The following is a 22,076-nucleotide window of genomic DNA, read 5'->3' on the forward strand; positions in this document are numbered from 1 at the left end:
GATTGCGGAAGACAAAATAAAAACGTTATTTTATTTGTCTAATAAATTCGTTTTACCAAAAGTGAATAGGCTACTACGTACAGAAAGTGTAGAAATTGAAGTCTGTAGCGCCTTTTCCTGTGGTTTTAATGAAAACTCTTGAGCAGACGACGCGTAAAAGATAAAGTCAAACCAGATTGGTGGTATTCGAACTTCCCTCCGTTTAGAGCAGCCAATCGTGCTTCAAAGCAATTACATCACCGAAAGTAGTACGAGTGAGGAAATTTAAAGCCCCGCCCATTGACATGCGCGATAACCACTGGATGTTTTACTTCCAACAGCAACACGTAGATGGCGAACAAATCTACTTTTTGGCGCGAAATTTAAAATGCTTAGTTATAGATCATTGGTGTTGCTATAGGTAACGTTAGTTCAAATCATAATGAAACGGTGAATATTTGTGTTATATGTATATTTCCTACCACGTACACATTATTTATTACTAAACAATAAAGTGTTTACATTTATTATTATTAATCCTGAGGTTATGAAAAATACTTTAAATTATTGGTAGACCGAGCGATGATGCCTTGATTGGAAAATACCTGCCTTTGCGTCTTTGCAAGTTCATGTCTTTTTTTTTTCAATAAAAGACTAACAGTTTTCTAATAGCTAATTTGTTTGAAGGATCATTTTTCTGTGAACGTTTGCAGTTAATTGCAGGATGAGGAGAGTAGTCTTTGTAAAGAGCGGCTCTTGGAGTCAATTTAGCTCCCACAAATGTAAATAATGACGATAATGACTTGTTTCGTTATGGTCTTAACTTTGCATTAATTTTGCCCAAGCAAAGTAAGGTTAACACACATTCATTCTATTTCATAATTGCAATTACTTACGTTTTTGGCCAATTCAATTAACTTCAAGCGAAGCACTTTACAAAAACGTCTCTCCTCATCCTGGAATTAACCTCAATAAATAATAAAAACAATCCTGATTGCAAACGAGCAAGAGATGTTATTAAATCCAAACTTGTTATACATTTCTTCTATTCATTCTTTTATTCATCTCAGACAGATATTGTGAATGCATCAGTTGGTTTTGGGGCTTCAATTGAAGGAACTGCATTTGAGAGTTTCTTTATTATTTCTACCTAAGCAATTCAGAGAAAAATGATAATGCAAACGAAGTGGCTATTAGTAAGCTATTAGTCTTTCATTGATAGAACAAAACATTATCTTTCAAAAGAAGGAAGTGCTGGTATTATCCTTTTAAGGCATCATTGCTTGGTCCACCGATATATTTAAACATTGTTTCCTAACGTTGAGATTATTTGGGAAATATACATCCATTTCTGTGTTTCTGCAACTCGGGATTGGACATTTACAACTCATATTTATTTAAGAAATAATAAATTTAAATCCTAAAGACAACTTATTCCCATAATTATACAATAACAATAAAAAACTTATGGACTTAAAAATATTAACTTATATTGTTTAGCAATAAACAATGTGTATGTTGTTTAAAACATGGCGAGAAATATTTTTTAAAATCTATAAAATACCACGAATATTCATCTTTTTATTAAGATTTGAACTAACATTATCAAAAGGAGATGATCCAAAGGACATAGCTTTCCAGCCTAGGAATGAGGGTAATGTGTGTCAGGTTATCTCTAACGAACGTCTCATCTCGAGTGTTCCTAAAACGTGATATCCCAAGGCTAGGCCGAATGTATTTACTGTAGAGTAAATGGTAGTTGAACACCCAAAGTTTTTCTCTACTAACATTTTTTCTGGGCGCCAACTAACATCAGCCGCGGAAAGCTGGGTCTCGCTAAAAAAATTCCACCCCCCTTAAAAAATGTACGAAACTTCAATTTTTCGATGGGAGGTTGGGTCCGCTTGTGATGAGCTTTTCGGCCAATAGAGAGACGTAGATCCGCTCGCGTAGATCTAAGGCGATCGGAGTTTACGTTATGGCGGAGCAAGTTAGGTGTAAATGTATTAATTTAGAAATGGATATAAGGCTCTCAAAACAAACTCAGAGTATTTCCGCGCCAGAAAAATATAATTCCGTCGGCTTTCTCTAAAAACGTTTGCACACCACACGCCATAAAAAACGCAAACACCGTGCACTTGGATGAACCCTCCATGCTTGAACTTACTCGGATAGAAAAATTAACCCCGCCTGTTTTACTTCACTCTCCACCGCTGTGGAGCGCTGCTTCGAAAGCTCGTTCTCGGTCGTGGCCGATATTTTAGAAATTTTATCTCTCCATTCACGCGAGCTCCGTTGGGCACTTTAAAAAGCTTAACGTCAGAACTTTCAGACACAGAGGCTACGCCAAAAAATCTTACATAGGAACTTGGTGTAAGATTATTCTACTTGTGACATTATCTATAGCAAAGCCAATGTTCTTAAACGAAGCAATTTCAGCCATTTCAATTTCGCGCCAAAGGATAGATTTTTCCCGCCATCTACGTGTTGCTGTTGGAAGTAAAACATCCAGTGGTTACCGCGCATGTCAATGGGTGGGGCTTTACGTTTCCCCACTCGGTCTAATAGTCACGTGTACCAGGAACTATAACTTCAAGAGGTAGGGATACAAAGGTACAAGTGATTCGCCGCCGCGTTACTGTGGTTTTCCGCTTAGGCGGGGACGGTTAAGAGAGCGAGAGAAATAACAACGCGGAAGTTCTTCACTTTCTGTACGTAGTAGCCTATTCACTTTTGGTTTTACCAATGCATGAATGGGCAGTTGCGAAATAGATTTACTTAAATGTGCATAGCTTTTTTTTAGTTTTCTTTTATAATTTTCCGTATGATCTATTATCGTTTTATCAATGTCTTTTACAATATTCTATTCTAAATATCCGACAAATTAAAACGTCTCTAAAAGTTTCTTAAATTACTAAGCTCCATTTTTTCTAGCTACTAGCGTCGCGTTTAATTATTTTCACACTAAAATTTTAATTTAAAAAATAACCACCGAATTAGTCGCCTTTAACGCGTTAATTTGATCAAAATTATTAATTCTTGAATATTAATTCTTTTCTTTAACAAATTGAGTTTACTGTTGATTTGAAAATTTTGGTTGAGGGGGGGGGCAAGCAACAAAAAGAAAATAGTAGAACTTGAAATATTGTACTAAAATTAAAGGGTCCATAAAATTAATTGGTTTTACTATTTATAGTACTAAACAAGTCGGGAAAACCAAAATATTACCTCTCCGTGTCGAGAAGATTATATAACCTTAAGTATCCAATGAAAACGTCGACCTTTTTGCCCTCATCCTTTCCCGCGCTTTGCGCTTCCGCATTTCATCCTTACTCTCAACATTATCTTCCTCCATTTTACATATAAAAATCAAATACTCACAAAAAGAAGTGGCAAAAACCTGCTGGCTCTTTACAACCACTTAATTTGACTTAATATCTAATTTCCAACAACAATAATATACCGGTAGTTTAATTGACAACCTACTAGCATCGAAATTCTCATTAAGAATGGCTCCCGCGGTAAAAAAACGGCAATTTTCAACTAGGTGGGCGTTATCTCATTAGATTTGAAAAATATCATTTGTCTTTTTTACCAATGCCTAACCGTTTGGATTTTTTAAAGCAATCTTGGCACCAAAAAATATTTTTGAATGAGGATAAAAAAGGTCTATCCTCTCGTCATTTTTAAAGCTTTTCTCATGATTACTCTATACAACAGTAACAAGGAGTATAAACCCATTAGTGGAAGCAGTATTTTTTTCCCAAAACAATCTCGCTTATGTTTATGCAATGAATGAAATATATCACAATGCACGGGCCTTGATAGATATAGGAGGCAATGAAGGAAATATATCGCATGCACGGGCCTTGGTAGATATAGGAGGCAATGATAATCTCTCTCTTTGCACGAGAGGTTTATCTTTAATATTTAAATAAATATAATTATTTTTAATTATTTTAATCTTCAATAATTAACATTAATAATAGTTAAATCGTTTAAAATAAAGTTATACCTATTATCTTCTCAAACTTTGCTAATATTGACGTTTAAAGTGAAGGGTACCCCTCTTGCCCGCTTTTTTCAAATTTGGGGTATATATACGATTCGTTTCCATTATAATAATAAGGAAAAAGCGCAATTGCGAAAACCTTTGGTGGCGATCCCACCTTAGGGAGGCTAGACGTTTCTCGTAACCCTAGCTGATCGCCGCGTATATCCTAAAACCAAACGATGATAATGGAGTAGAAGCCAATGATACAGATTGGTGTCTATGTGGAATAGACGGAAGACCAGTGGATGGTGGTGTTAGAAGCCAGTGTAAGTGCAGACTGGTGTCAATGTGGGATTGACAAAGAACAGAAAATGGTGGTGGTGTTAGAAGACAGTGTAAGTGCAGACTGGTGTCAATGTGGGATTGACAAAGAACAGAAGATGGTGGTGGGTGATTAGAAGTCAGTAAGAACAGACTGGTGTCCGTGTGGGATGGACACCAGAAGATGGTGGTGTGAGAACTCAAGTAGAGGAGCCATTTCCGTGACTGTGAAAGCAGTTCGGAAATGGCGAACACGTTTGCTCCGATACGCAAACTGCGAACGCGGTCACGTGGGTGTAACAACGGACAGACAGACACACACACAGACAGACACACAGACAGACACACAGACACAGACAGACACACAGACAGACACGGCCGTTACAGAACCTCTCCTGGACTACGTCACACGGAGAGGTAATTAGTCCCAGATCTAAGTGAAATAGAAAAATAACAACTTTCAATGGTTCAGCTAGTATATTTCAATCGTTCTCAGGTAACACACAGCGCCATCTCTGAAACGCGTCAACAAGTAATTTTTATCATGAGCGTACACCAAAATAAATCAAAATAAATCACATTTGGAAATAGGAAATTTTGATGTCTCATGCTAAATCAGAGTTTTTAAATTTGAATATTACGTTTAAAGGGGCTGTAAAGTGGCATCGGCTTGTGTAAGAATTATTTGAAATAAGTCAGAGGCACCTAAAATAATAATAACCTAAAATAAAACCCTTGATTGATTGGAAATAACGAAGTTTAAATTAAAAAGTGATTAAGTATGATAGGGTACTTAAATGGGTAACTATTTTGGTTGGGCAAGTGTATTTCTTCTTCGCGAGGGGTCAACTAAAGCAAGCTATACGATCGTAAGTAAATAAGTGACTATTTTTAATTTAGACTCATAAGACTCAGTAAAAATTTTTGGACTCGCATTGGACTCGATTAACAATTTTTGAGTTTTTGGAGGACTCGCTAGAACTGGAAAAATGGACTCGAGAACTCGCGAGTACTGGAAAAGTGGACTCGAGAACTCGCGAGTACTGGAAAATTGGACTCGAGAACTCGCGAGTACTGGAAAATTGGACTCGAGAACTCGCGAGTACGGGAAAATTGGACTCGAGAACTCGCGAGTACGGGAAAATTGGACTCGAGAACTCGCGAGTACTGGAAAATTGGACTCGAGGACTCGCGAGTACTGGAAAATTGGACTCGAGGACTCGCGAGTACTGGAAAATGGGACTCGTGGTCTCGCGAGTACTGGAAAATGGGACTCGAGGACTCGCGAGTACTGGAAAATGGGACTCGTGGTCTCGCGAGTACTGGAAAATTGGACTCGAGGACTCGCGAGTACTGGAAAATTGGACTCGAGGACTCGCGAGTACTGGAAAATTGGACTCGACAACTCGCGAGTACTGGAAAATTGGACTCGATGACTCTGCGAGTCCAGTTTTCCACGTCTCGCACTTGGACTCCCACACCTCTAGTCCTAACATATTTAAATGTAACGTTGACAACGTAATCTTTCAGCAGCTTGTTCTCTCTCGTTACATTTGGTTTTGTCGCCGACTGTTGTATAATGTAGATACTGAACTGAACTGAATTGTCTTGTACATTGTGCAGGCCTATATAAGTATACGAGCTAACGAGGGGCTAGTTAGTTATCGCCCGAGCTGTAAATATGTTACGACGAACACTTAATAAAGTTGATCTTGTTACGTTTTAATCAGTCGTGTTATTAATGTGCAGATAACACAACATGGTGTCAGAAGTTAGTTCGACCGGGTTCTAAGTACGTTTTATTTTTTCCTTTCGTGCCCTGCGTTCGTGTTTCGCGTATTTCGCCGCGTCGCGTTCCGCTTGACCGAGGCTTAGTGTGGTTTTGCCCGTGTCGTGAAATTTTTTCTCACAGTCGCGCATATTCTATCCCGAGTCGTGTTCAACCCAGCCAATTGCAACTTTCATGGCTCAACCAGCGGTACCGAGCGTTTTGGCAGTTGCTTTCCAAGTCACTCCTCCTGAGCCATTTAACTTCGCGTGTCCGAATGACTGGCCATCATGGAAACGGCGCTTTGAGCGCTTTCGGAAAGCGTCCGGCCTCAGCGCTAAAGACGACGAAGAACAGGTCAACGCACTCATCTACCTCATGGGAGATAAAGCAGATGACATATTCAGTTCCTTCAGTCTTGCTGCCGCGGCACAGACAGACTTTCAAGTGGTCCTTAACAAGTTTGAAAGCCATTTTATTATTCGTCGGAATACTATTTATGAGCGGGCCAAATTCAACACACGCTTTCAAAAGGAGGGCGAGTCCGCGGACGAGTTCATTACATCAGTATATGCCATGGCAGAACATTGCAACTACGGCGCTCTTAAGGATGAATTAATTCGTGACCGTATAGTGGTGGGCATTTCTAACAAAGCCCTGTCGGAGAGGTTGCAAGATGATGAACATCTATCGTTGGAACAAGCTATCCAGAGAGTTCGGAGCGCAGAAGACAGACGACGGGAACAGCTGGAGTTAAATGGATCGACGGTAACTGAAACCCGTCAAGTTGACCAACTGAGAAGTCGCGACCGCCGAACATTCGCACCACATATCCAACGATCACGTTTCAAGAATACGTCCCAAGTTAAAGGGGCTGTCCGACCCCCTCTCCTTTTTTACCCACCCGCTATGCTAAGCTCTACGAGGAAGATCGTCGTTTGTCCAACGGTCCGAACGGCCCCTTTAAGAAAGCAAACAGGGGGTTTTCATATAACCGAGCATCAAGTTGCCATCGTTGTGGAGAAGAGGACAACCATCCAAGAGACAAATGCCCTGCCAGGAGTGCTAAATGTTATACATGCAACGACATCGGCCATTATTCAAAGGTATGCCGTCGAGGGTCGCAAATTCATGAGGTAGAGGCCGATTCTTTCTATGTGGGGTCCATCACGGCAATGAAGGCAAACAGTAACAAGGACCAGAAGCTGGATCAGGACGTTGTTCTCAGGAAGTATACTCTTATGGAAGAAATTGACCTTTTGCCAGTATCAAGCGAACGTAAGATAAAATGGATGGTCCCAATAGAAATCAACGGGAGGTTAATTGAATTCAAAGTCGACACTGGTGCTGAAGTTAGCGCCATTCCCATGGAGCTGTACGAGTCCACGCTGAGGAACCACCAATTGCTCACCTCGGACAAGTTGTTATATGGTCCAGGAAAAATTCGACTAACAACGACGGGGAAAATCAAGGCCAAGCTTCGATACAAGGACATCACGACAGACTCCTATCTTTATGTCATTCAGAACCTTCAAATACCGCTATTGGGCCTAGCCGACAGTGAAGACTTATCATTAGTAAAAATGGTTGAAGAAATTGCACCTTGAACATCAATAAATCCACGTGAAGAGTTTCCAGATCTATTCGGACGCCTGGGCAAGATGAAAACACCCTATACAATTCGATTGGATCCTAATGCCAAGCCTTTTGCGTTGTCCACACCAAGAAGAGTTCCTATAGCTCTCTTAACAGAAACCAAGGCAGAGTTAGACAGGATGGTCGCACGTGGCGTCATATCATTAATCGAAGAGCCCACTGATTGGTGTGCCCCCATGGTTATTGTGCTGAAGAACAAACCAAAAGGGTTCCGGAAAGATTCAGAGACGAGTCTTAACGACGTGGAAACACCAAGTTTACGTATCTGCGTGGACTTCACTCATTTGAACAAATATATCCGCCGGGAACGGTATCAAATGCCAGCAGTGGATCACGTCTTGGGTCAGTTGGCGGGAGCCAAGATTTTTTCGAAGTTGGACGCAAATAGCGGATATTGGCAAATCCCATTGGATAAGAAATCTGCACCGCTCACCACTTTTATCACACCATTTGGACGTTTTTATTTTAATCGACTACCATTTGGCCTCAGTTCAGCGTCAGAGCACTTCCAGCGTCAAATCAGCCATGCACTTGAAGGGGTTTCTGGAAATGTGAACCTCCAAGATGACATATTAGTATATGGAACGGATCAAGACGACCATGACGCTCGCCTTAGACATACGTTACGCAATCTGGAAAAGGCGGGTGTGACACTCAACCTCGAGAAATGTGAATTTTCTGTCACAAGAGTCAAATTTCTGGGTCACACGATTGATGAAGAGGGCATTAAGCCGGATGACGACAAAATAAAAGCCATCACACGAATGAAGCCACCGGAAGACGCAACGCAACTACGAAGATTTCTTGGTATGGCTAATTACCTAGGAAAATTTATTCCAAACATGGCAGAGATCGCGCAACCGCTAAACTCTTTGCTGAGCAGCAAAAATCAGTGGCAGTGGTCGGACGTTCAGCAAGACGCTTTCACCAAACTTCAACGAATCCTCTCATCAATGCCGGTATTGGCCCCGTTTGATCCTAAGAACAGATCCGTTCTTTCTGCTGATTCATCATCGTTCGGCATTGGAGCCGTATTACGTCAACAACAGCCCGACGGCTCTCTCAGGGTAGTTGCGTATGGATCAAAGACATTAAGTCAGGCGGAGAAAAGATACGCACAAATTGAGAAGGAAGCGTTAGCCATGGTTTGGGCTTGTGAGAGATTCAAGGACTACAATGTCGGGGTAAAAGTTGACATAGAGACCGATCATAAACCTTTGGTTGCCATTATGCAAACAAAGCCACTTGATGACTTATCTCCTCGCTTGCAACGCCTAAGAATCCGTCTGATGCGATATGATTATGAAGTCAGCTACATTCCCGGCAAACAACTAATAATCGCAGACACCCTATCTCGACGTCCGTTGCCAGATGTGGGAGCCACCGAGCTTGAAGACGAGGTCATAGCTCATGTGCAATTGGTCACCTCAAGCATACCAGTATCAGACGTCCGTTTATCAGAGATATGGATTGCGCAACAGGAAGATGAGACCTGCAAGAAACTTCGACAATATATTCAAGTTGGTTGGCCGATACCAAAGGATGTCCATCAAACTCTCCGAAAATATCTTCCGTTCCGCGACGAGATAACAATTCAACAGGGTTTACTCATGAAAGGCCCAAGGATTCTGATACCCGATACCGTTCGAAGGGATATTCTCGAGAAAATACACGAAGGTCATCAGGGCATTACTAAATGCCGAGCACGAGCGAAGTCCGCTGTCTGGTGGCCTGGGATCTCTAAGGATATTGAGGACAAGGTCAAGAGTTGTATAACATGTATCAAGGAATCGAGCAACCCTCACGAACCGCTGCGTCCCAGTACATTTCCAGATCGTCCATGGAAGATACTCGCGATGGACCTATTCTATTTGCAAGGAAAATGGTATTTACTTGTAACCGACTTTTACTCCAGATATTTTGAGATAAAGCAATTGAGCGACATGAGCACCAAAACGGTAATCAACGCCATTAAGAAAATCTTTGCGACACACGGAATTCCGGAAGTAGTGAAAAGTGACAATGGACCGCAATTTCAGAAGACCATTACTTCAGAATTCCGAGAGTTCGCCAAAACTTACGGTTTCACACACGTAACCTCAAGTCCAAGATTTCCACAAAGCAACGGTTTTGTCGAAGCGGCCGTTAAAGTCGTTAAGCAAACACTCAAGAAAGGCGAAGATCCGTGTCGCGCCATTTTGTCTTCTAGATCAACGCCTTTGGCTAACGGTTATACTCCTGCGGAGCTCTTGATGGGACGAAAACTTCGCTCCACCTTGCCAACAACTTCTAGGGATCTGATACCTAGTATTCCGCCGTACGACATAGTCCGACAAAGGGAGGAAACCCGCCAGAGGAAATTGAAGGATAATTATGATAACCGTCATAAAGCCAAAGAATTATCCGTACTCTCAAGGGGAGAAAGTGTGTGGATAACTGATCTCAAGACTCAAGGAACGGTCAAGTATCACGCAGAAGAACCAAGATCATATATCTTGGATACCCCTCGGGGCGTAATCCGAAGAAATAGGTATCACTTGATAGCAATGCCGTCAAATTCCATAGAGTCCAATAGCTACGAGCCACAACTATCAACGTCAAGGCGCTTCAGTATTCATGCACCTGAGCCATCACAACCATCAAGGCCAATCGACTCTGATACTGCTGAGCCACAACAGTCAGACTCCGCATTACAACCGTCAATGCCAATCAACTCTGGTACTCCTGATCCACAACTGTCGACAGCAACAGAATCCAGCAGCAACCAGTCAGAATCATCATCCAGCAGCAACCAGTCAGAATCATCATCCAGCAGCAACCAGTCAGAATCATCACCTCCAACCGCAATCATTGACAGCTCACCAGCAATAAGAACAAAGAGTGGCCGAGCGGTGAAAAAGGTCCTCAAGCTTAATTTATGATATAGATAAAATCCTGACGATATATAAATTAACTTAAGAGAAAGGATGTTGTATAATGTAGATACTGAACTGAACTGAATTGTCTTAAATGATTGAATTGGACCTTGTACATTGTGCAGGCCTATATAAGTATACGAGCTAACGAGGGGCTAGTTAGTTATCGCCCGAGCCGTAAATATGTTACGACGAACACTTAATAAAGTTGATCTTGTTACGTTTTAATCAGTCGTGTTATTAATGTGCAGATAACACAACACCGACGTTTTCGACTTAAGTTGTCATGCAGCTGTTCCATATTAAAATAACTAGGGTCACTGCGCCGTTTCTCCCTACGTATTCTTCGAGTCAGTCACGCAGCTTTTCCATTTCACGATAATTAGGGTTATTACGTCGTCTTTCTCTTCGACGGTCAGCATCACGCTGTCCCTTTGACTTACGAGCGTGTATCTGATTAGCATCTTGACCTTGTGAATTAACGTCAGGCAAACTATTGGTCGTGTCACTTCTCAAAGTGCAATTGCTTTCATTAGTCTCTTTATCTTGTAAGGTAACATTCGGCAATTGACTCGAAGTATCACTTCTTTAAGTGCAATCTGATTGAGTTGTATCTTGATTTTCTAATTTAGCGTCAGGCAAACTATTGGACGTGTCACTTCTCAAAGTGCAATTGCTTTTGAAATCGCGCGCTATCGCTGATTCCCGAAAACACACGACTACGTAATTTATCTTAATTCAATATATTTATTAATATAGAAAACCGGTTAATTTATATTTACAATCCGTTAGTTTAACATTAATATACATTACAATCCGTTAGATAACATTTAAACAAGTAAATAAAGTTAATTAATCTAATAAACATCATTAACTGGTCTTGATCCCGGTACTCGTCCAACTGCCCTGATTCCCGGGCTACCTTTGAATTATATCCCCTCGGGCCTCCTGGGATCAGCCAATCCGGGGGCGAGCAGACGACAGGTCCAAGGTTCAGCTTTCTGGGCCGTCTAGCGGGGAACTCTGGTATTGGTGTAGCTTGCTCCATCTGGTGGTGAATCCTGGTAACGGGCTCCCCGTTACATCCTCCCCCTCTGCAAGAAAGAAGCAGCGGCCCCGGGTGACGGGGAAACAGCAGTGTAAAGCCGCTGGGAGTACCTGAAAAGAAATTTCGGGGAGGGAAGCCCCACCCAAAGCCCGGGAACCAAATTCAAAAACTCGGGTGGACCACAGATAGGGAGTTAAGGAAACATATTTATTAGGTCCTGATGGGTGTGGGATTCTGGGATCTGGCACCGGATATAATTATTTAGAACTGAACTGAACCGATTCATGTAAACAAAAGAGGGTGGGGGAATCGGGATCAGAAAACGACAGTCTTGGACTCGAGCTTGAGTGTGACAGTAATGTTTTTAACTAAATAAAGAATCTTAATAAAAGTATAGAGAGTTATTAATTAGAGAGAGAAATCTAAGAGTAATGGGAACAAATACTACATGGTGTCAGAAGTGCCTAACAACCCCGTCATAAAAACCCCGTGTAAAGTGAGAATAATTTGAAGAATACGCCTACAGACCGAGGCTTAAGAAGTCAACGTGAGGATTTTGGAATCCAAAGAACTTGTTGGAATCAGATTACTGTTGTTCATACGGCGGACGTCGATAATAATGATGGCAACTGTCTACCAACCACCACATACTTTTGCGCCTGAAGATAATCCGGCCCAAGAATGGCGCCGTTGGAAACAGCGATTCCAGTACTATGCAGCGGCTATAGGGCTCGATACTAAACCAGTTGCTCAGCAGCGTGCGATTTTACTCCATACTATCGGGGACATAGGAATCGAGTTGTACAACTCCTTTGCGTATATTGAGACCGATACCAATCCGACATTAGTAGAAGTTCTAACTGCGTTCGACGGCCATTATAAACCGTATATGAGCCTCACCGTAAAAAGACATTTATTTTATAAAACGAATCAAGAACCAAGCCAATCCATCGATGAGTATGTTACTAGCCTAAGGACTAAAGCGGCTAACTGCGAATTCGGAACTCTAAAAGAAGGTTTGATAATGGACCGCATAATATTGGGAATTACAGATCAAACAGTAAGGGAGAAACTGCTTGACACGGACGATTTAGACTTACCAAAGGCAATTTCGATCTGTAAAACAGCGGAATCTTCAAAGAAGGGCTTGCAGCAAGTTAATGGACAGGATACACCGGTAATCTACGCCATACATAACCAACAAGGGCACCCAAGTCAGAGTTACATGCACACGGTTCGGTTTAGAGGACAAGGGCCAAGACAGCAGTACCACCAATCAGCTAGATTCCAGTCAACACCATATTTTGTACAGAGTGGAAGATCGCGAGGATATTCGCCTCAAATTAGGCCTAATACTGCATGGACAAGGCATACAGAAATTGGAAGAGGGCTTTCAACTCAACAAGATAATAGACAAGGCTGTAATAACTGTGGCACAATACAAGGCTGTACTAACTGCGGCACAATACACTCTCACCAATTCTGCCCAGCCCAAGGTAGACCATGTCATAATTGTGGTAAATTGGGCCACTACAGCAGAATGTGCCCGCCATCTCCATCGGTACACTTTCTGGTACAAGAAGACACACCGGAGGAGACCCAAGAGCAAATGCAATTTACAAATAATCAGTGGCAAAATCAGGGGGAAGTAGGACAAGAAGTACCAATAGAAGGGAGAATCGCGGGTGACACCTACCCCGGCGGTCCTAGCTATGAACTCTCGACTTCTTCAACACAAGACTGGAAAATGAAATTAAACACTAATGTGGAAGACGAGGCTCTCTTCCTAGGAACACTTTTAAAAGTTAATATCGATATCCCGGACAATAATGAATTAGACGAATGGATCGAAGAAATCCAAATTGAAACGGAACGTCTTCCCATGAAGATTGATACGGGGGCTCAAGCAAATGTAATGTCTTATCATACATATTTAAGGATACCGGAGCGGGACAGAGCACCCATACTGGCAACTACAGCTAAGATCAGAACCTACTCGGGAGAAGAATTAAAACTGTTCGGAGAATGTCGGCTACGGTGTAGATTTAGAGAGAATTACGTGTATACAACATTCTACATTGTCAAAATACCAGCACTAACCATCCTAGGCCTCAAAATATGTACCTCACTAGGAATAGTGAGGAGAGAGCTCGCAAGAAACACACAAAATGTACACAGCATCCTAGATAAACCGGGTACGCCGACACATTTGTCAGCGCCACCCAGCCAAGCTGGAATAGTCCAAAATCCTGCAAATAAGAGAAGAACAGAAGAACCACTTAAACCGCCCGATCTCGACCATAATGAAGATGAACTTAAAGTTGTAGAGGAACCACAAGAAGCACTGGAACAAATGGAACCCGACCTATCATATGAGTCACTCATATCCGATGAAGGAGACGTTGCGGGGAACCGGACCAAATGTATAAAAATACAAAACCCAACACCGTAAACACTTTGCCAAACAGACCAAGGCGAACAATAACTAAACCATAAAGATATCATTGGAATAGGAATAGAAAATTTTAGCTTGTATAAAGTCGTGATATTTAGTATATGTACAATTATAGAAAAAAAAATATTTTAATTTAATTAATGTTGGTTTGTCGTTGGAGGAGTCGGGGAAGGGGAGATGTGGGATTCTGGGATCTGGCACCGGATATAATTATTTAGAACTGAACTGAACCGATTCATGTAAACAAAAGAGGGTGGGGGAATCGGGATCAGAAAACGACAGTCTTGGACTCGAGCTTGAGTGTGACAGTAATGTTTTTAACTAAATAAAGAATCTTAATAAAAGTATAGAGAGTTATTAATTAGAGAGAGAAATCTAAGAGTAATGGGAACAAATACTACAATGGGGACAGGGGAACCTGCCCACTTTGGGGAAGGCAACCAAAAAAAATGGCCAAAATGGCATACAGAAAACAAAACATATACAAAAATCACGTTTTTTTTTTTTTTTGTTAAGCCAGAATACTACCCTAGCAGGGGCGCCGATCATGTGGGGGCAGTGGGGGCCCGAGCCCCCACTGGGAAAAATCAGAGGGGGCTCAGCCCCCTCTGGGAAGCCTCGTTAAATTTGGGTGACACTGTGAGTTGACCGAGACTGGTCCCCCACGCTCCCTTTTTTGACAGTATAAGGAAAATAATTATGGCCTTTTCTTGTTGAAATAATGGAATTATTTTTGTCTATTTTACTATATACGATTCCTATTAAACATTTTCTACTTAATATGGAAGTAGCAAGATTATAATCAGAACGTAGGTGCTGAATGTTTTCAGGCAACTCAAATCAATGCGTTTGAATTTAAATTCAACGCGACAAAAATTTTCGGTCGTGTTAAAATTTTCAAAACAATCAAATCCACGAATATTTCCGCTAAAAATATTTCAGCGAATCATATATCGGAAATCTGGAGGGCGTGTCTTTAAATATTAACGCGAAAAAATAATAATATAATAATATTTGTTGTTTCCCATTTTTCGGCGGATTTTATAAAGCGCGTTTCTCTGTCCTCTTTGCATGTGACACGAATGGCTTTCCATAGATTCGTGGGGCTGGTAATACCAAACGGACTCTTTGAGTGTTTCAGGGAGCCCAGCGGCCCTATAATCACTATAAAATGCTACCTATTTGAACCTGTCCTATATTATCTTATAATTCCATGAATGGTTCTAATACAATCTATGCTCTCGACTTAGTCGAAGTTTTCGTATAATTAAGCGCCAAGTTTATCAAAATTAAGCGCATTCATCGAGATCAAATTTATAGACAGCGAAATTGCGGAGCTCGCTTCGCTCGCTCTGGATTTTTTGTCCATACTAGTTTCAAAGTAAAATCCGAATATTTTTTTTGAGATTTTTCTACACAGCTTAAGCGAAAATAGAATAACCTATGATAATTTTAGTACTATATTTAGTATAAAAACACAATTTTTCTCCTATAAAATCATAATTCATAGGGAATTAAAAATTTTGGCTGAGCTTCCTGGTGTTGCCTCGGGCCCCAGCCCCCCCCCCCCTGGGAAAAATAGCGATCGGCGCCCCTGTCTCCAAGTGCAATTCGAGTGACTACCATCTCGATCTTCTATTTTAACCTCAGGCAAACTGTTCGACGCGTCATTGGCATTTTTCGAAGTGCAAATTTGCTGGTTCGTCGTATTCACTGCTAGAAACTTCATCAAAGCCTTTTTCTTAGCGGCGTATAGTAACCGTTTTCGTTCATTCTCTTTCATTCGAAATTCAGGATTCATTCTCAGCCGCCTCATTTTATTGGCTGAGGAATCTTTTTCAACTGACATTTTCGTTAGTTATTTTCCTCGGTTGACACATTTCATTGTTTGGGGTTTACGCAGGGATAAGGGAGTCAGATGGATTGGAAATGATGATGGGCGACCTGCGGCACCATATCTCTCCCAGTGTACCTCGCGCACGCCCCTACCATTCCGTAGGCGATTGCTAAGTGCTGCCGCGTAGCGCCATTTTATTTGAATGAGAACTAGCTTCTATTTTTGAGATAGAGGGAGCGTCCTTTACAATTTCGTCCGGCACGACCCTACCTAACCGCTGGGAATGATGGGAGGACTATGGTGCCGTAGGTGGGGGTACAAAGGCAACGCTTAAGGTATGGGGGTTTCCACTCCATTACTCTCTCCTTCAAGGTTTACGCGTTGGAGGCATAGCTTTTACTACCGCCGTCGATTTGTCAGAACGTAGCAGACGATATGAACAGAAAGTAGAACCAAATATTTTGCTGGACTCGCGACGGGAAAATTGTCAGAATTGCTTCCAGACTAATGAAAAAAATGTTGTTTTTAAGAACTTCAACGGCAAAAACTGAAAAATGGATTGAGAAATTTTAAAAGTATTATTAAATTTAATATATATATTTTTTATAATAACAATGATAAATTTAACATAAGAAATTAAATTAAAAAGTTGAAAAAGCCGAAATACATGGGAGGGGTAATAAAAAAAGGGTATATCTCGTCCCCCTCACGGAGAAATCTTTTAAATTAATCTAAATAAATTTATCTTTCCAATGGACCTAATTTCGTTAAATAGACACAATACCTTCAAACTAAAATTAACTAACGAATTTAGAAGGAAAGTACGTTATCTCCGATACATGGGGGTATCAAAAATAAGGTTTTTCTCGTCTCCCTCACGGTGAAATCTTTTAAAAAATTTAGTTGCCTACGGAATAAGAATTAAGGCCAGTTCAAGATTGGTTGAAGGTGGGGGACTTTAACCTATCTGGAAGAATCGTTCTTTGATATATTTCCTCTCGTGAAGGCGCTCTTTGCTATCCTTCTTTAAAGGGGTCATTCATAAAATTAAATTTGCTTTGGTTCATTGAGGTTTTAAGTATTTTATTATTGTTCTTATTGCATTTTACAATAAGTAAACCAAAGCAAATTACCATTTTCAAAACCTATCTTGAGTAAACTTACGAGACTTTAAACCGATATTATAGTAATTATATACCCAAAAATGTTTGACGTAACATACCTTTCTTAGATTTTATCTTGCAGAACTATATTACAGACATGTAGATGCATTCTGATTTAAATAACACGAAATTTAAACATAAAAATTTGACTAGTGAAAGCTGAATCGACAATCGTACACAGCGCGAGAACAAAAGCCGTATAGCCTTCTAGGAAACGAGCGCCAACCGAAACTTCTTTTTGAAAGACCCCCAAACACCACCCTCTACTTTTTTTATAACGGTTTTACATTCTATTCGTCTCTTCATAGTTAACACAGATATGTTGGGGAAACCAGTCAAAACGGGTAAGAAGAGGATAGGAAAGTAATCCACCCCTTCAGCTTCGGGCGTGTTGCTTCAAGTCAGTCTACCTATAGCGCATCGGCTCGGCGGGAAAAAAATTCAAATCGTAGCGTCGCGTCACCGAAGGATAGCAAAGAGCGCACCTAGCGGATATTAAAGGCGAACTAAAATGTCAGAAATACAGTCTGAAAGCCCTACGGAGAACTGGCCTTAATTCTTATTCCGTAGGCAACGGTTTATTTAGCAAGCGGCGAGGTGGTGCGTGGTCACTGAGCCAGTAAGTCCCCTGTGTGACCGCCGTCTAAAAAATAATAATGAAAATAACAATAATAATACAGCGAGACACAACAGAGAAATAAAAAGCAAAAAAAAAAATAAGAATAATAATAATAATAAATAAAAATCAAACACAAAACAAAAAAACAAAAAAATAATAATAATAATAACAATAAAAAAGCTAAAGCACAGGGAACCAAAACTGCATGGGGGCACAAACAGTCACTAAGGTAGGAGCAATCAAGGCCGGGTTGCTGGTTGCCGATGCCCCATTGCCAGACAAAACGGTTAAAATATAGAGGCCAAGGTCAACAGACCAGCGGGACAAGGTGACAGGATCAAAGAGCGGGACCTCGCGTGACGTGTACAGGTCCACCAATAGTAGGGACAAGTCGGTCGTGCCGAAACAAGGCAAACGAGGGGATAGATTTTTCACAGTCCAAGGTTTCTGGCTTCAGCCAGGTTTCGGTGACGGCCACCGTAAAAGAAAAAAATAACAGGATATAAAATAAAATTTACCGATAACTTAGAGGGACCTTCCGATGATTACAGTCGTCTCTAATCTTTTATATAAATGATGCTATTGCTGTCTCAAATAAAACTCACGGACCAACTAAGTAGGTGAGTCTTCAAGAGGCCGTAGCGAATTATGACGGCACTGCTTCTGCGAACAATTTGATCTATAGACTGTGAATGTGATGTCGTGTCGTCTGCTGAAGATTGACGAGTCGAATGGACAATTGGACATGCAGTTCCCTCTGTTTTACCGTAACGGTTCCTCCTTACAGTAAAAGAGAAACGTTCATATTATCCCTGACTGGTAAGAATGTATATTAAACTGGGGGGAAACGCCCTTGGTAACGCTATAATTTTATTATATTATTATCAAAATGTTACGTATATTATGTACTTTTGTAAAATAGTGGGGCTCATTCCTATTTTAAAGCCGTTTTCCATAGTGGGAAATTGATTAGTAGGATAGTAGTATTCCTTCTACGGGAAAAGCAAAACCTATAATGGAGAAAATAGTATGGATTGCTACATCGTGTCAACTATTCGTAGGTAAATATTCCCCCGTTTTTGTTCTGATCAGCATCATAAATTGCCGCCTTTTCCAAAATATTGCTATTTTCGGATCTTTCCTATTTTAGAGGCCGCCTTCGATAGTGGGATTTTTTTTTAGTAGGATAGTAGTAAAAATAGTAGTATTTTTCCTAGAAACGAAAAGCTAAACCGATGAGGGAGAAAATACTATGGATAACTAAATTCTGACTAAAACGCATTCATATGGTTTTACTCTATATATAATTTATGATTATTATTAGTGATTAATGCTATATTTATAGCAAGGTTTCGCCTTGAGGGAACAAAATCCCCTGTCGCTAGGGCAGTTCTTACATGCAGAACCATACCCGTTTAAGTGAGGGTAGTTCTCGCATGCAGTGTAAAACTGCATACAAAGTCGGCCATTTGATCGACTTAAACGCGGTATGAAACTGCATTTAAAAGTCAGTCGTATAGCCAATTAAAAACTTCTGGAAAAGGCAGAAAGTTTTCCATTTGTATAAATGTATGGGGTATTAAATCGGTTTTGGAGGCCATAATATTCAAGCAGTAGATACAGACGTTTTTGTGAAATATAATAATCGCTTTTCATTAAGAGGTTTTCGAGCACCAGAACCGCATTTAACATAATCTTCTCTACCATATTTCCAAAAAATAAAATCCATTTGAACTCTAAATGCGCTCAAAATAGATAGACCACTACTGACGCCTAGTTGAGCGGCCAGTGTAATAGTCCATGGTTCCATTATGCTTGCTTATTCTCCACTGGCCTCTCAAGTAGGCCACTACTGACGCCTAGTTGAGCGGCCAGTGTAATAGTCCATGGTTCCATTTTGCTTGTTTATTCTCCACTGGCCTCTCAAGTAGGCCACTACTGACGCCTACTTGAGCGGCCAGTGTAATAGTCCATGGTTCCATTTTGCTTGTTTATTCTCTACTGGCCTCTCAAGTAGGCCACTACTGACGCCTAGTTGAGCGGCCAGTGTAATAGTCCATGGTTCCATTTTGCTTGTTTATTCTCCACTGGCCTCTCAAGTAGGCCACTACTGACGCCTACTTGAGCGGCCAGTGTAATAGTCCATGGTTCCATTTTGCTTGTTTATTCTCTACTGGCCTCTCAAGTAGGCCACTACTGACGCCTACTTGAGCGGCCAGTGTAATAGTCCATGGTTCCATTTTGCTTGTTTATTCTCTACTGGCCTCTCAAGTAGGCCACTACTGACGCCTACTTGAGCGGCCAGTGTAATAGTCCATGGTTCCATTTTGCTTGTTTATTCTCTACTGGCCTCTCAAGTAGGCCACTAATGACGCCTAGTTGAGCGGCCAGTGTAATAGTCCATGGTTCCATTATGCTTGCTTATTCTCTACTGGCCTCTCAAGTAGGCCACTAATGACGCCTAGTTGAGCGGCCAGTGTAATAGTCCATGGTTCCATTTTGCTTGTTTATTCTCCACTGGCCTCTCAAGTAGGCCACTACTGACGCCTAGTTGAGCGGCCAGTGTAAAAGTCCATGGTTCCATTTTGCTTGCTTATTCTCTACTGGCCTCTCAAGTAGGCCACTATTGACGCCTAGTTGAGCGGCCCGTGTAATAGTCCATGGTTCCATTTTGCTTGCTTATTCTCTACTGGCCTCTCAAGTAGGCCACTATTGACGCCTAGTTGAGCGGCCCGTGTAATAGTCCATGGTTCCATTATGCTTGCTTATTCTCTACTGGCCTCTCAAGTAGGCCACTAATGACGCCTAGTTGAGCGGCCAGTGTAATAGTCCATGGTTCCATTATGCTTGCTTATTCTCTACTGGCCTCTCAAGTAGGCCACTAATGACGCCTAGTTGAGCGGCCAGTGTAATAGTCCATGGTTCCATTTTGCTTGTTTATTCTCCACTGGCCTCTCAAGTAGGCCACTACTGACGCCTAGTTGAGCGGCCAGTGTAATAGTCCATGGTTCCATTATGCTTGTTTATTCTCCACTGGCCTCTCAAGTAGGTCACTACTGACGCCTAGTTGAGCGGCCAGTGTAATAGTCCATGGTTCCATTTTGCTTGTTTATTCTCCACTGGCCTCTCAAGTAGGCCACTACTGACGCCTAGTTGAGCGGCCAGTGTAATAGTCCATGGTTCCATTATGCTTGCTTATTCTCCACTGGCCTCTCAAGTAGGCCACTACTGACGCCTAGTTGAGCGGCCAGTGTAATAGTCCATGGTTCCATTTTGCTTGTTTATTCTCCACTGGCCTCTCAAGTAGGCCACTATTGACGCCTAGTTGAGCGGCCAGTGTAATAGTCCATGGTTCCATTATGCTTGCTTATTCTCTACTGGCCTCTCAAGTAGGCCACTAATGACGCCTAGTTGAGCGGCCAGTGTAATAGTCCATGGTTCCATTATGCTTGCTTATTCTCCACTGGCCTCTCAAGTAGGCCACTACTGACGCCTAGTTGAGCGGCCAGTGTAATAGTCCATGGTTCCATTTTGCTTGTTTATTCTCCACTGGCCTCTCAAGTAGGCCACTATTGACGCCTAGTTGAGCGGCCAGTGTAATAGTCCATGGTTCCATTATGCTTGCTTATTCTCTACTGGCCTCTCAAGTAGGCCACTAATGACGCCTAGTTGAGCGGCCAGTGTAATAGTCCATGGTTCCATTTTGCTTGTTTATTCTCCACTGGCCTCTCAAGTAGGCCACTACTGACGCCTAGTTGAGCGGCCAGTGTAATAGTCCATGGTTCCATTATGCTTGTTTATTCTCTACTGGCCTCTCAAGTAGGCCACTACTAACGCAAAGATGAGCGGCCCGACACCTAACCTAACCTAACCGAACCAAACCAAACAAAACCAGACCGAACCGAACCGAACCTAACCTAACCTATACTTATCTAGTTTGAAAGTTAGGACATATCTGTACTGGCCTCGCAATTAGTTTAAAGGCCAGTGTGATACTTCCATTTCGTTTTTAATATTTATTCACGAACGGCAAAGTAGCCGACGATAAAAACATAGATAAGAGACCCTAGTTTAATTTTGCGTGTTTATTCTCTACTGGCCTCTCAAGTAGGCTACTACCAACGCCTACTTGAGAGGCCCGTGTAATTGTCCACGGTTCCGTTTTGCATGTTTATTTTCTAATGGCCTCTCAAGTAGGCCACTACCAACGCCTACTTGAGAGGCCCGACATGAAATTTCACCCGCCTCGCCTAAACCAAACCTAACCTAACCTGGTCTAATCTCGTTTGAACGTAAGGGCATATCTGTACTTGCCTCGCAA

The 22,076-nt window shown here is 41.5% G+C and overlaps 3 protein-coding genes across 4 annotated transcripts in view; all 3 read left to right on the top strand.

The window, feature by feature from the left end:
• The first annotated feature begins 6,053 nt into the window (after positions 1–6,053).
• On the top strand, positions 6,054–7,669 carry LOC149647008 (uncharacterized). Its single transcript, XM_089849578.1, has 3 exons — positions 6,054–6,065; positions 6,207–6,926; positions 7,169–7,669. The coding sequence occupies exons 1-3, from the start codon at positions 6,054–6,056 to the stop codon at positions 7,667–7,669; spliced, it is 1,233 nt and encodes a 410-aa protein (XP_089705704.1).
• A 4,252-nt stretch (positions 7,670–11,921) lies between these two features.
• LOC149647009 (uncharacterized) lies at positions 11,922–14,562 on the top strand. Its single transcript, XM_089849849.1, has 2 exons — positions 11,922–12,072; positions 12,140–14,562. The coding sequence occupies exon 2, from the start codon at positions 12,301–12,303 to the stop codon at positions 14,131–14,133; it is 1,833 nt and encodes a 610-aa protein (XP_089705975.1). The 5' UTR covers positions 11,922–12,072; positions 12,140–12,300; the 3' UTR covers positions 14,134–14,562.
• A 3,911-nt stretch (positions 14,563–18,473) lies between these two features.
• Positions 18,474–22,076, top strand: part of LOC149647010 (uncharacterized) — a 36,908-nt gene continuing 33,305 nt past the window's right edge. Inside the window, exon 1 of one of the 2 annotated variants that reach the window (XM_089849836.1) lies at positions 18,474–18,574. Coding sequence is in view for 1 of the 2 variants with exons in the window: in XM_089849835.1 (XP_089705961.1) it covers positions 18,785–18,816 (32 nt within the window). In the remaining variant the exon portion in view is untranslated. Of the gene's footprint in view, positions 18,575–18,707; positions 18,817–22,076 lie in introns of those variants that run through there. The other variant, XM_089849835.1, reaches the window with a different exon arrangement.

The sequence above is a fragment of the Phalangium opilio genome, unplaced genomic scaffold, assembly GCF_054372755.1.
Source record: "Phalangium opilio isolate 3A_F unplaced genomic scaffold, DU_Popi_V2 ptg000089l_1, whole genome shotgun sequence".
NCBI lineage: Eukaryota > Metazoa > Arthropoda > Arachnida > Opiliones > Phalangiidae > Phalangium > Phalangium opilio.